General features: G+C 42.6%; 1 protein-coding gene across 1 annotated transcript in view; it reads right to left on the bottom strand.

Annotated features, from left to right (window-relative positions):
- Nucleotides 1-9,294, bottom strand: part of GALNT17 (polypeptide N-acetylgalactosaminyltransferase 17) — a 500,108-nt gene extending 490,814 nt beyond the window's left edge. The window contains exon 1 of the mRNA XM_040336747.1: nt 7,966-9,294. Coding sequence (XP_040192681.1) covers nt 7,966-8,200 — 235 coding nt within the window. The 5' untranslated portion in view covers nt 8,201-9,294. The remainder of the gene's footprint in view (nt 1-7,965) is intronic.
- Nucleotides 9,295-14,584: the final 5,290 nt, after the last annotated feature.

Raw genomic sequence — 14,584 nt, 5'->3', positions numbered from 1 at the left:
ATGACAGATAAAGATTCAATCAGACTGGAAAATGCAGATAACTGGTTAACATTTCTGAACACAACTTCAGGTAAAACATGCTCACCCAAGTCCCCAGGAGGGGGGGAAGAGGCAGCGCTGCTCCCTTGCTGGCAAGAAGCACTTCTTGTTGCAGCTCCCTCAGCTTGAGGAGCTAAATTATTACTTTTACATTTCTTCTTTCTCCCAGGCTGTTTCCTGGGGGCGCCCTCGTTCGTCTCTGGTACTGCAGCTGGGCTGGGAACGGACGAGGCAGAGCCACTCTCCTCTGACAAGCATCGCTTCAACCACTCCTCACCTCCCCTGCTCTCAGCCTTCTCCAGGAGTCTGCATAGGAGCTCCTCACGGCTGTCCGGAATACCGCGCTTCATCCTGAGAGAGAGAGGGAGAGGCGGGCGTCGCTGCTCGTCAGGAGACGTGACTGAGCGAATCGCCTCAGCCGCTCCCCTATATAGGCTCGCCCAGCGCGGGAATCACCTCACGTGAACGGACCTATCAGAGAAGGGGGCTGCCGCAACTAACCAATCAGAGGCTGTTACTACCCCAGAGCGCGGCAGCCCACTTCTCCCTCTGCGCTATCCCATGCAGGCTCAGCATATTGCCGTAGCCTTTCATGGGGGTCATTTATATAGCGTTTTTAGGTGCACACAAAATAAACAGGACTGCATGTATGGCATATAGTACATTAGTTGCATATGTTCTTCATCAAGACTGACCTATAGAGCTGTCCTTTAAATGCCATATCAAAAGGTACATTACATTTTGCCAACATTTGTAAGTAAGGGAACATTAGTATATGTGAACAGATAGTTAGCCATGTATGGGTAAGCATTTTTCCTCATGTATAGAACTAAAGTATATGACGTTGTAAGAGATTTTGCTCATGCTAGCTTAGATTGAAAAAGGTTTACACCCAACAAACTGACATGAGCATTGCCACCATCCCGAGTATATAGAAAAATGAATATCTCAAAGAAATGGGATTTTAAGGGCAATGAAAATAATATACAAAAACGTATAGGTAAGTATAGAAAAATATAATATTTAATTTACTTTACAAAAAGGTTATGCAAAAGGTTTTACAATTGTAACAATCGCTGTAACAAATAGGTTTGCATAATGTGTGGACCATGCAGATCCTGAATAAAAACATATACAAAAAATGACAGTACATAAATGCAGAAGATGAATGATGTATTGAACCTCGAAAACCCAATGAGGGTCAAGGGAAAATGCAGAAGACTGTTTTATTTCGACGCGTTTCGACTAGTGAGTTTACACTCGATGTCTTCATCAGGAAAAAGAAAACAGTGTTCAGGTGCATGCGTCTGTCATCTAAAAGAAAAGAGATCCATCCCCCTCCTCCAAAAGGACCCGGCTTGGTCACCCTCCACACATGGGTGGACGTCCGCAGCAAGGAAAGCTGAGAGTGAATAAACAAAAGTTCATTCTAAACACATGCCATAAGAAAAATACATTTCCAAGAAGTTTATCCCAGGAAGATATTTTTATGCAGAATTGCAGAGTATATGCCAAATGACCATGAATTGGAAGATCAGGCAGAAATGGCCAGAAGTAGCTGGATTGTCTGATAGCAGACCCATCCGCTGCAGTGTCCAGGAGTGAATGGCCATTCACTCCTGGACACTGCAGCGGATGGGTCTGCTATCAGACCATTTCTGCCTGATCTTCCAATTAATTTTTTTTCGAGGTTCAATACAAACATCATTTTTTTTGTATATGTTTTTATTCAGGATCTGCATGGTCCACACATTATGCAAACCTATTTGTTACAGCGATTGTTACAATTGTAAAACCTTTTGCATAACCTTTTTGTAAAGTAAATTAAATATTATATTTTTCTATACTTACCTATACTTTTTTGTATATTATTTTCATTGCCCTTAAAATCCCATTTCTTTGAGGTATTCATTTTTCTATGCTAGCTTAGATTTACCAGTATAAAAAGCTTTCAATACTTGGTTTCACTTGCTGGCTTGACAAATGTTAAGTTTCCAGAAACAAGTTTCCAGAAAGAGCAGAGGAAAGCATAAAACAAGGGTATTGTGCAATACATCTTAGGCCCCGTACACTCGGCAGAATTCAGCCAGAAACTCGATCGGAGCTGGATTCTGCCGAGAAACTCGGTTGTGTGTACACTTTTCAGCGAGGAAGCCGACGAGGAACTCGTCGGGCCGAATAGAGAACATGTTCTCTATTTCCTCGGTGTTCAATGAGGAAAGTCGGCCCGCCGAGATCCTCGGCGGCTTCAACACTGAACTCGACGAGGAACTCGATGTGTTTGGCACGTCGAGTTCCTCGGACGTGTGTACGGGGCCTCAGTTGTACTATTAGTTAGGGACAGTGTTGTAGTTTCTAGACAATGGGGGTTATTTACGAAAGGCAAATCCACTTTGCACTAGGAGTACAAACTACAAGTGCAAAGTTCACTTGAAAGTGCACTTGTAAGTGCAGTCACAGTCGCTGTAAATCTGAGGGGGGTGCAAACAAACGAAAAAACAAACAAAAAACAAACAAAAAACAATTGCAGCCTCACTGTGCCCATCAAACACAGCCACTGTGCCCATCAAACGCAGCCACTGTGCCCATCAAACGCAGCCACTGTGCCCATCAAATGCAGCAACTGTGCCATCAAATGCAGCCACTGTGCCATCAATTGTCGCCACTGTGCCATGCCATCAATTGTCGCCACTGTGCCATGCCATCAAATGCAGCCACTGTGCCATCATTTATCGCCAAGGTGCCCATCAATTGTTACCACTGTGCCATGCCATCAAACGCAGCCACTGTGCCATCAATTGTTACCACTGTGCCCATTAATTGTCACCACTGTGCCATGCCATTAAACGCAGCCACTGTGTCATCAATCGTCGCCACTGTGCCATCAATTGTCACCACTGTGCCATCAATTGTCGCCACTGTGCGAATCTTCTTACAATGTATTACATAATCATGCACAGTGGCCACCCAGAGATTAGTATCAAATATTTAGATTTTAAGACAAGCCAGCATGATTCCTTGTGATCAGACATACAGTATATTAAGACCCTGGAACAGATAGAGTAGGGTAGCCATTACAAGTGAACATAATGTCATACTCAGCTTTCATTTGCCTATAATGTCCTACTTCACAAGGTTAAATCCAAGATCACGCTGACAAAGAAACTCTGAAATGTATGTGTGGATGCCTGTATGGCCATTAGAAGATAGTTCAGGATAGAACATCAATTCCAAAGACTTGCCTGCAAAAATTATGACCTATTTGCTTATCATGCACAATTTCTATTGTAAATAGTATGCATATTAGGAAGAATATGCAAATGCTACTGTAAACTTCACACAGCTGCTCAAAGAAAGACAAGAGCGCAAGAATAGCGTGAAAGAAAAACTGTGCTTTGTACTTCCCAGCAGTGTTTTATTTTCAGCCACCGCGATAATATGCCGCTATTATCAATATAGTAAATATTGAGTTCCTGGAAAGCCCCATATGCATATTTCATGATTACTGCACCTGCAAAGTAGTCTTCCTGGGATGATTTAAAGTCACACAAAATTGCATGCATTTCTTCCATTGGAAGTGTAATTACTGTGGGCAAACCTTAATATTGCCTTTGCTTTATTGCAGTTTATAGACAAAATAAAACAAATAGAATGCTATTAAAGTGGCTCAAAATGCTAGAAACTAATTAACTGCTCGTAAAATTATGCTAAAATGATTGTGATGTTACTAAGATGTTATAGCAACTGATAAGGAAAACTGACCATTTAGCTTTACAATGATGCACAGTAAGATTTGCAGCTAATAGCGTGGACCTGCTTTAGCTGTTATTGCTTATTTTTCTATATTTTCAGCATCTTTCTTCTACTCACACCTACAACACAGATTCCCTGTGTAGTTTTGGGAGTGATAGATAACAGAGGTCAGAGGCATTTCTAAAAATGTCATGGAGCTGGGGCTAGAAATGAGAGAGCCCCTGGCAGATTATAAGCAACATTCAGCTACAGTAACAAATAGGACAATGTCATTAATCAAAGCAGGTGACGTTCAAGGGAAATCAGGTAACCTGGTCAGATGCAATTAGCACTTAGCCTTTAAGTCAGCCAATAGAATTTCTTTCCATATTGCATAATCTTACATAATCTTTGAAGCATAATCACATCATGAAGTGTACCTATAAAAAATGCATGAACCAGACAAAGTGACTTCTATACTTCACCAGTAAAGCCATCAGAAATGGATTTTATTTTCGTTATGGCATTTACTATAAATGTAAAAGCTTCCGCTCATTATGTAATGTTGTGACATTATTGCTGTATTACCAGATTTTATAGAATTAATGCGTATATATATATATATATATATATATATATATATATATATATATATATATATAACATCTCAATTTCTGCATATTAATTTTCTCTATGCACAATATGTTACATGTTGTGTATATATATATATATATATATATATATATATATATATATATACATATCTATATATATATAGATAGATAGATAGATAGATAGATAGATAGATAGATAGATAGATAGATAGATAGATAGATAGATAGATAGATATTGGTCTATAATGAGATTACTAACCACCAATGCTTCACTGTAATGGCCACTACTTCACATTATAAATAATGGGGGGTGGGGGCTTTACAAAAACTGGAGCAAACAGAATCTGGAGCAACTGTGCATAGTAACCAATCAGCTTCCAACTTCAGCTTGTTCTATTAAACAAGAAGTGTGGGCTACATAAAAAAATATATATATATATATGGTGGAAGCGCGATATTCCCTTTTCCTTTAAAACTGCATGTGGTGGGTTTATCAGAGTTTATAAAGGAAAAGGGAATAGAGCACTTCCACCATATATATTCCTTGGTCAATGTGTTTACAGCTGCCCTGTGGAAGGTTAATAGCATTACGCAGGTGTTAAAATTAATGACTACACGTCAAAAAATAAACCTATATACTCACCTACATGACTACAGCATCAGTGTGATGCTGCAGCTGTCCCCCTCTGGATCTAACACAGAGAACTGAGCGAACACATGACCGTTGATTGCTCAGTTCTCGGTCCTCACCTGTCAGGCACCGGCTCTCTGCTAGGCCCCTCCAGCGCTCACTGGAGCTATGGGTTGGGGAGGGGGTGGGAGCAGCTGACTGTCTGCATCTGGGTGGATCCCGACATTGTTGGCTGGATCTTTCCAGAGCCTGGAGCAGCTCTATGATGTCAGCTTGCAGTGGGCTTCAGCCCGCTGCCCGCTGATTCTGGGCCAAACTAAGAGCACACCTGTGACCCAGAAAAGAAGTATAAAAGAGCTTTGTCCATAATTTTCTTTTAAGCTTTAAAAATGAAAGCTAGAAGCTGATTGGTTGTCATGCACAGCTGCTGCAGAGTCTGTCTGCTCCAGCCTTAATAAATGTCCCCATACTCATTTAGGTCATGTGGGAGTTCCATCACGGCTAGCGCTACCACTAGGCAAACTAGGAAGCCGCCTAGGGCGCACTGCTGCCTAGGGGGCAGCCACAACTATTGGTTTCCCTATTCTCCAAGATAGCAGGAGGAGGATATATCGGAGTCTCCTCCAGGTGGGCTGTGGCCGGCGCACTGCTGAGTGTAGGGGGAGGCGACTCCAGTGGCTCGTTTGGTCGGCTGCTGGTGCAAATTTTCTGGGCGGGGAGAAAGAGCAGGCAGTGCCCACCCCTCCCCTGGAGCTCGCCATTACCCAGAAGCTGCCACAGCGCCTTTGTATTGAAGACTGGAGCACCGGCTCAGCCTTTTGACTCTGGAAAGATTATTTGTGATGAGTCAGTCAGGTCAACTAGGTAGGTGGGAGGAATTCTCAGGAGCACTACCGATCTCACGCTTTCTCCATCCCCTCCTGCTCCAGCCCAGTGTAGGATTAGAGGTGGAGCCTGTATTGGATCAGTATCCATACACAACCCAGGCTCCAATCACTCCCCGCCCGCCTCTAGGAGCACAGCACCCTTTAAGGATCAGGTATCTACAGTGCCTGCCGGTCCCCCTCCACCCTCTCCCATGATTAGGTGTGATCGCCACTGCTTTTACTTTTATGCCCTACTCCCCCTGTGCTGAGAGGCAGCAGTAAGGGCCCAATGCAGGCTAATCGACGGAGATCACTGACCTCCACATGTCCTTTTATGGGGGGGTGATGTCACTGCCCAGAGCCCCTCCTCCCATACAATGCCACCCGCAGGCACTGCCAATCACTGTCCGCTTCCAGCAATTCCACCAATCGCCATAGAGATTACCCCATATTTCCCATTAAACAATTCCAGCACTGCACCCTCAACTCCCACCTGTCATTTCACGGCTTTCCTTGCCAATCAAGAACCAATCAATGTCATTAATCCTAAAATCTCATCACCGCCATCAAAATTATTTCTGAAATCCTCTAAGTTTTTGATTGTGGTGCTGGATGACACCACCCCTAACAATCACTCCTATCTACGTTTTAAAACTGCCTGAATCGGTCATCTTGGCATTGTCTGCGTTCACAAAATTATCTGATTATCAAGAATGTTTATTGAATGTCATATAGGCAAAAAATCGGTGTCTGGAGGCTGAATTGTCTGTGTTGCGCAGAATGATTTTGTGTTTTCTGTAGAGGGGTCGATAATTATTATTTCTATGTTATTTTTTTAGTGATCTGCTATAAATAGCCATATACCATAATAAAAGACGATATGTGACACAAGGGGTTTATGTGTACGGTTGTATAAGATTTACACAGGATTGCGCTGTCAGCAGTAAGTGGTATGTACTGCATCTGAACTCACATAGACCTAAACGCACTAACGGTATTTATCGGTGTATATCGTGCACTTTTTTGCCCTGAGAATCCGGGCAAAATTGTGGGTGCTCGATATACGCCGATACCCGCTTCCCGCGCCGTGTTTGAATGCCTGCGCCGACATATACCGAGCGCAGTACACTCGGGTACATTCGGCCAGGCTCGGCTTCGCTCGTAGTCACGTTCTGTGACGTTTATGCGTGAGAAGCCGAGCCTGGCCGAATATACCCGAGTGTACTGCGCTCGGTATACGTCGGCGGAGGCTTCAAGCTGAGCGCGGGAAGCGGGGATTCGACATGAAGACAGCGCGGGAGAAGCCGGGAGGGCACCGTACGAGGCTGCCGATGGACGCCGGGCAAGACACCAAAACTGTAGTGAAATGTAATAAAAATTTTTTTACAGGATTTTAGGGTAAAAATTAGGGGTGCGCGCTATACGCCGGAGCGCACAATACCCCGATAAATACGGTATGTCTGTATGAGCAGATGTAAGAAGAATCCACACCGCAACTGATGATTATACATTGTCTGTGTTTAAATTTCCCCCGAGTGCGGGCCTGCGGACCATGGCTGAAAAAAATAAAAAAGGTGGAGAGGCGCCGCAAAAATCTCCACCCCCTCCACCGTATACATAGGAAGGGCAAAGGGGGTGGGTTCAGGGGCAGAAAAATTAGGTTTCGCCTAGGGTGTCAAAAATCCTTGCACCATCCCTGAGTTTCATGACGTGAAAGCACTTCCCCCAATACCTTCTGGGGTCCATTTACTAAACACAAATATTTTTTTTTTCACATTGCAAGGGAATTTTTCCCAGAGCTTTGTAAATAAGTGAAGCTCTGTTGATTTCCATTATCCAATCAAGTGTAAACAAAAAACATTTTTTTCTTATTTATTCTTAAATGAGGTTGGGGATTCTTCGCAAAGCAAGTTGTAACCACATTCACTAACCTTTAGGGAAAACTTTGGAACTGCAAATATAACAGCCTATTTACCTTTAGTAAATGAGCCCTTCAGGGCATGAAGCCCCCCTCTCATCCATGTACATACAATTGCCCCTATATCATCTATGTTACCATTACTATATTGGCATGCAGTCCTACCATTGAGTTGTCTGTAGACTATATCCTCTAAAAGGGAAAGTCTTTTCAGCACTGCCTCTTGGATAGGGCTGACCCCATTAGTCAAGTTGGTCACCTCTGCCCTTGGGTGGACCTCATGGAAGGACTCCCCACCTTTCGCAGTAATGGGTCTGCACTTGGCTAGAAACAGCACAAATCCAGCGACAGCAATCAGGTTCAACACCAACAGGATTTTAACTCTTCTCAAAGAAGCCATCAAACTCCACAATCCCGACTCTTTAGTGTATCCTTGAATATGTGGGACTCCTTAACGTAGTGCCAAAGTCTCTGCTGATCTGGAGACAGGTAACCATCCCTGTGGGTGTCAACTTTACACCAGGGAGTTCTATTCAGAAGGAAAAAGGTAACCAGAGAGAGATGAAACCTCCCAGCACTACTGATGGTGGGAAGAACACCACCTGACATGAGTCGGGACCCACTTCAGATCTGGGATCTAAGCTGCCCAGCCAATCAGCGTGCAGGAAACAGGAGCTGGTAAAAACATTTGGAGAGGACCATCTGCAGCCCCAACATGTCAAATCCAATGAAAGTTTACAAAGTGGGGGACAATTCCAGGGATCCTGCTCTGATGATGGATCCAAGCCAAGCAGTATTCCACAGGGATATGTGTCTTAATAGTCCAGAAAATTGGAATTATTGACTTGCAGGATCACTTCAGTGCCATTGAGCAGCAGACATTGGAAGCACAGCTCTGGAATTGCTATTAGAAATCCCCATGGCAGAGAGATACAAAGCAGGAGCCGTCCACATCCCCAGATCGTGTAGAAATGTAAAGTTTGTCAATAGAGATGATCATGGCAAGTGGCAGCAGCGGCTTGGCAGAGGACACATCACCTCTGATGAGCGATCATCAGGCAGAGATCTTCATCATTCACAACACACAAGGACAAGTGTGAATGTGGGAAGTGAGGATTGCAGGGGAAATTGACAATGCGGCAAAGCTTGCTGACCGCACTTCCCTGAAAACTGAACTCCTTGCTTCTCTCTCTCCCCCCTCCAACCCTGAGCAGAGACTGTGGTCTTCCTTCAGATGATCTTCACATCCCTCTGCTGTCACATCACAAGCAGCCTTCCCCTGTGTCTGTGCAAGCCTTGCTAAGCCTGGCAGAGGCAGCAGGCTCAGGTGATGGGGAGAGTGGTGTCTCTGCTGCTGCTGCTGCTGCTGCTGCTGATACTGGAAGAAGCTGATCCTCTCTCCTGTGCTCCCATTTCTCTTAGCTGCTTATTTCTGTGCTGAGACATCCTCCCGTGTGCTGCCTGAATCCCAGTTTACATGCCTACTACAAGGCTGCAAGGAAATTCTGGTCTGGATAAATGGATCTGCAGCTGGAGACATTCACTACTGCTGGGAACAAGGCATTACTGTCCTGTGTACACTACCACAGTGGCCATTCAACCACAAGATCAGCGCTATAATAATAATAATAATAATAATAATAATAATAATAATAATAATAATAATAATAATACACACACACATATACATATATATCAACATTAAAGTTCATGTGCATGTAAAGGCAGGTGTCCCAATACTTTTGGAAATATATATATATATATATATATATATATATATATATATATATATATATATATATATATATGTGTTTGTATCTATCTATCTAGATAGATAGATGTGATATAGATATATAGATATATCTATAGATATATATATATATATATATATATATATATATATATATATATATATATATGTTTGTATCTATCTATCTAGATGGATATATATATATATATATATATATATACATATATATACATATATATATATATATACATATATCTATATCTATATCTATATCTATATCTATATCTATATCTATATATAGATATATATCTATATATAGATATATAAATATAGATCTATCTATCTATCTATCTATCTATCTATCTATCTCTATCTATATCTATCTATTATATAGATATATATATATATATATATATATATATATATATATATATATATATATATCTGATATATATATCTATATACTGTATCTATATCTATATATATTTATATATTTATATATATTTATATATATAAATAATATATATTGAGTATAGAGATGTCGACAATGTCAGCTATCATAAATTATTTTATGACAATAGTATGTACAGCAAAAAAGATAAAACATGGAAGATGCTCTACGTAACTATATAGTATAAAAAATAGAATCAGCTTCTGCAAATACTGTAGCTGCCGACTTTTAATATTAGGACACTTACCTGTCCTGGAATTCAGAAATGTCAGCACCCCAGCCGTTGTTTTCATCGGCTCTCGGGTGCTTCCCCCGCCACTATTGCCAGTAGAGGCAGTGAACTAGCAGCCGGTACCACACTGTGCCTGCGCGAAGCATGCTGCGCGCTGCACTTTGTGAATGGCCCGGCAGCGGGGGAAGGAGGAGGGGGGTTGAACTTCCAGGGGACCTCGCCGCAGCCTGGTCTCCCGGAAGTGGGGACGGGTACCTGTCAAAACCAGGTACCTGTTTTCCTCTCCCCCGAAAGGTACCGAATGTGGCACCAAAGGGGGGGGAGGAGCAGATAAGCAGAGCTTCCCCTTGATTATTTTTTAAATAAAACCTGGAGGCTGATTGGTTTCTATGCAGAGCTGGAGATCCCTCTCAATATATTCAATTTATAGGGGGAGTAAATTGACTGTGATCGACATAGCAAGATACCATTTATTTAAAGCCACTTAAAAAATATAAAAAATGTCCACTCACATGTAAAAGTACCATAACCTGGCACCAGGAATAATCTGCCAATAAATTGTTGTAAACCTCTGCTTCTCCACGATCCTCTGGAGCCAGCGTGCGTTACACTAGGAGGAAGTGACAAGATACATGACCGAGGTGCCCGCCTCTATACGTTTCGTCATCCAGATGTCATCTGGGTAAATTACAAAGCTTATTAGACAGACCTTGGTATAAGCCTGTGGGGGAATATCCACGGTGTGGACTTTGGAGTGGAAAATTGCATGCACACTTTTTTGTAACTTTTTGGATGCAAATCCATTCACTACTTTCACTGGGAGCATACTTGTTTTTACGCTTATGGACTGTCTATTAATTTCACAAATAAATTTTAAGGTCTCATATTAATTGAATGATTTATATGTATTTATGATTTAGTGGTCACAAGACTTGCCTTATAGCACTTAATGCACTTTATTATTGCAATTCACGTATGGTATAATGTTTTAAGTGTAAGGACTCGTACACACGATCGTTTTCCTCGACAAAATCCATCAAGAAACTTGGTGGCAGAGCTTTTTTGCCGAGGAAAATGGTCGTGTGCAAGTTTTTCGTCGAGAAAACTGTCGTGGATCTCAACGAGAAAAAAAGAGAACAAGTTCTCTTTTTTCTCGTCAGGAGTCTCAATTTCCTTGTCGTGTTTCTCATCGGGCTGGTTTGCGACCAGAAACACGTTTGTGTGTATGCTTAAAATCCTGCGCATTCTCAGAATAAAGTATGAGACGGTAGCGCACCTTCGGTAAAAGTAGTGTTTGTAATGGAGATAGCACATTCGTCACGCTGTAACAGACTGAAAAGCGCGAATCGTCTCTCACCAAACTTTTACTTAACACGCAGTAACATGAGATTAGCAAAAGCAGCCCCAAGGGTTGTGCCAGTGGAATCGAACGTCCCCTTTATAGTGCCGTCGTATGTCACCGCGTTTGAGAACGACAAGATTTTGTCTTGACAGTGTGTACGCAAAGAAAGCTTGACAAGATTCTCGACAAGCCTAACAAGAAACTCGTCGAGGAAAACGATGTTTCTTTTACAACAAGTTTCTCGGTCGTGTGTACGAGGCCTAGCACAGCATTGTTTTAAAAGGATTACATGCATGGGTAGCACACACTATTAAATCACAGTATTTTTTTTTTTTTTTTTGCTTAAATGTTGGTTTAATTGTCTTCACCTTAGCATGAGTGACACATAAGAAGGCCGTTATGGTGGCCTGAATTTATGGGAGGAGCCAGGCATATATAAGCAACCCACTCACCTGCATCTCTTGACGGTTCCAGTGCGCGATACCCTCCCAGCCATTCCCCTTTTCAGGGCACTTCCTTGAATATCCCTCTTCTACAATTATCCATTACTTATCTTGGGTATGCTCCCTTTTTTGGCATACCGACCAGGTCACACCTCAGGTCTGTGTTATGTTGTGAGTCTTGTGCTTCTTTATGTGGTTCCATGTCTGTCTAGGTTGAAGGACTTCAACCATAAATAAATACTATCTATGCAGAGCTGCACCAGATGTTGCACTCTCCAGTTTTATTAAATTAATCCCATAGCCTTAAAGGGGTTGTAAAGGAAAAACATGTTTTTCATAATAAGCATCCTTTACCTGCAGACATTCCTCTTTTCACTTCCTCATTGTTCGTTTTTGCTCAGAAGTTGCTCTATTTCTTCTCTGTTCTGTTCACTTCCTGCTTGTCTGATTGTTACTCACTACCGTGAAGGGAGGCTTTACTGCAGTGGTCAGTGATGTGCTCGCCCCCTCCTGGGAACTACATCTGTGCGGCAGGACGCTCTCTACGTGTGAGGCCTCGTACACACATCCGAGGAACTCGACGGGCAAAACACATCGTTTTGCTCGTCGAGTTCCTTGTGAAGCCGCCGAGGATCTCGGCGAGCCAAGTTTCCTCATTGACTAACGAGGAAATAGAGAACATGTTCTCTATTTGGCCTGACGAGATCCTCGTCGGCTTCCTCGGCCAAAAGTGTACACACCACCGGGTTTCTCGTCAGAATGCGGCTCCGATCGAGTTTCTGGCTGAATTCTGCCGAGAAACTCGGTCGTGTGTGCGGGGCCTTAGAGACTTCAAGGAGGTGTGAATTACTGGGCGTGCCACAATGCATACTGGGAAATGTAGTTCTTACATGAACGAGTGCCGCAAACCAGGAAGTGAATGAGAGAACAGAAACTAGTACGCCAGTGGTGATATAGATGAAGGAATTGAATAGGTATTTACTAGTTTTTTAACAGAATCATTACACTATTCTGGTCGGTCTACCTTGCAGACATCAATTTTAGCCCAATTTTTTTTTTCCTTTACAACTCCTTTAAACTTTTTAAGTCAACCTTTATTGTATCAAATGTGCATTTCCATCCCACATATTGTTTTGGGGCAGGGGTAGGCAACCTTGAACAGGTGGAGATGTACCTGAACAACATGGAAGAGATCAAAGATAACCAGGGTGCAGTGCAGAGGTGTAACTAGAACCTTCAGGGCCCCTGGTGCAAGAAACTATGAAGGACTCTCCTGAACCCTGTCCGATGCTCTTCCCTGTGTGCCCGGTGGCAAAACGTCAGGGCCCAGTCACAAGTGTGACCTTTGTGACCCTGGTAGTTGCATCACTGTTGTCAGTGTTTTTGTTTTTATTATTTCTTACCATTTTAGTTTTTTTTTGTAAAATGTCATTTTTTATTATATTTTACAATCCTTCTGTTCAGGATTTACAGCACTAGAGAGGAGTACTGAGGAAGGGTGCTGTGATATTTTTTTCTATGAAGCTATGTATAGCACCCTGCCAGTCCTCCCCCAACAGCCATGATCTGCCTGAATTGTACAGAAAAGCACAGAGACCTTGTGATGTAATCAATGGTATGGTATGGTATGGTATTACATATGGTATGTAATGAAAACTGAGAGGCTTTAATAAAACATTTAATTTGCATGTTAATGAGCAGTGGGAGCCGCTCATGCAGGGCACTGGACTCATGGATTCCAATGTGTGTTTGTTCTTTTAGAAAAAGCAACTGATTAGACCCTGATGCTCTAACTGGCTTCAAAAAGGGTGGACTCGGGGTGCAGAGCACTGCTCCCGGAGCCCATCCAGTTGTGTGACATTAGCAAATTAATATTCACAAATGTCTCCCATTTTCTACTCCCGGCCAATCAGGAAGCGTGTCCTGAGACCCAATTGGCCGGCAGTTCTAATACCTAATTTGTCATACGCACTAAGTCCTGATTGGCTGGGAGGAGAAGCGACCACAGGGACTTGGGAGGAGACGTGGGGGGGGGGTGCCGCCAAGGCAGTGGCCTGGATAGGGTAAGTGCGGCAAGTGAGCGCCTGGGGGGAAGCTACGATCGATTGATCGCCAAAGGGTTGGTTGGTTGGCTGGCTGGGGGGGCCGCAGGCTGGCCTGTGATAAGAGAATTGAGCACCAGCCGCCACTATTAATGAGGGGAAAATGTGGAACCAGGGAAGGCACAGAATAAACACATTTTTGGGGGAAAATTACTTATACTGTATATACTTTAATCTTCTTTAAGTCTTCTTGTACACTGTTAAGTCAGAAAACAGTTACTAGACACTAATCATGCATGTCTGCTGAGCTACAAATAACTATTCTAGCTGAAAAACTGCAAAATATGTTGAATTTCTAGCTAAATCTTACAGTATACGGTGAGGTGTGCCAGAAAGAACCTTAAAATTGCAATGCTGTGAAGTAAAGGATTGCTTTTTTAAAACAGAAAAGGTTCACATATCTTAACTTCTATTACAAGATGCATTTCTATGAATATTGTGGAGGAGGCTAATAATTCACATTG

Source organism: Rana temporaria, chromosome 2, assembly GCF_905171775.1.
Source record: "Rana temporaria chromosome 2, aRanTem1.1, whole genome shotgun sequence".
In the NCBI taxonomy this organism is placed as follows: Eukaryota; Metazoa; Chordata; class Amphibia; order Anura; family Ranidae; genus Rana; species Rana temporaria.
This window is presented reverse-complemented; position numbering and strand designations above follow the sequence as displayed.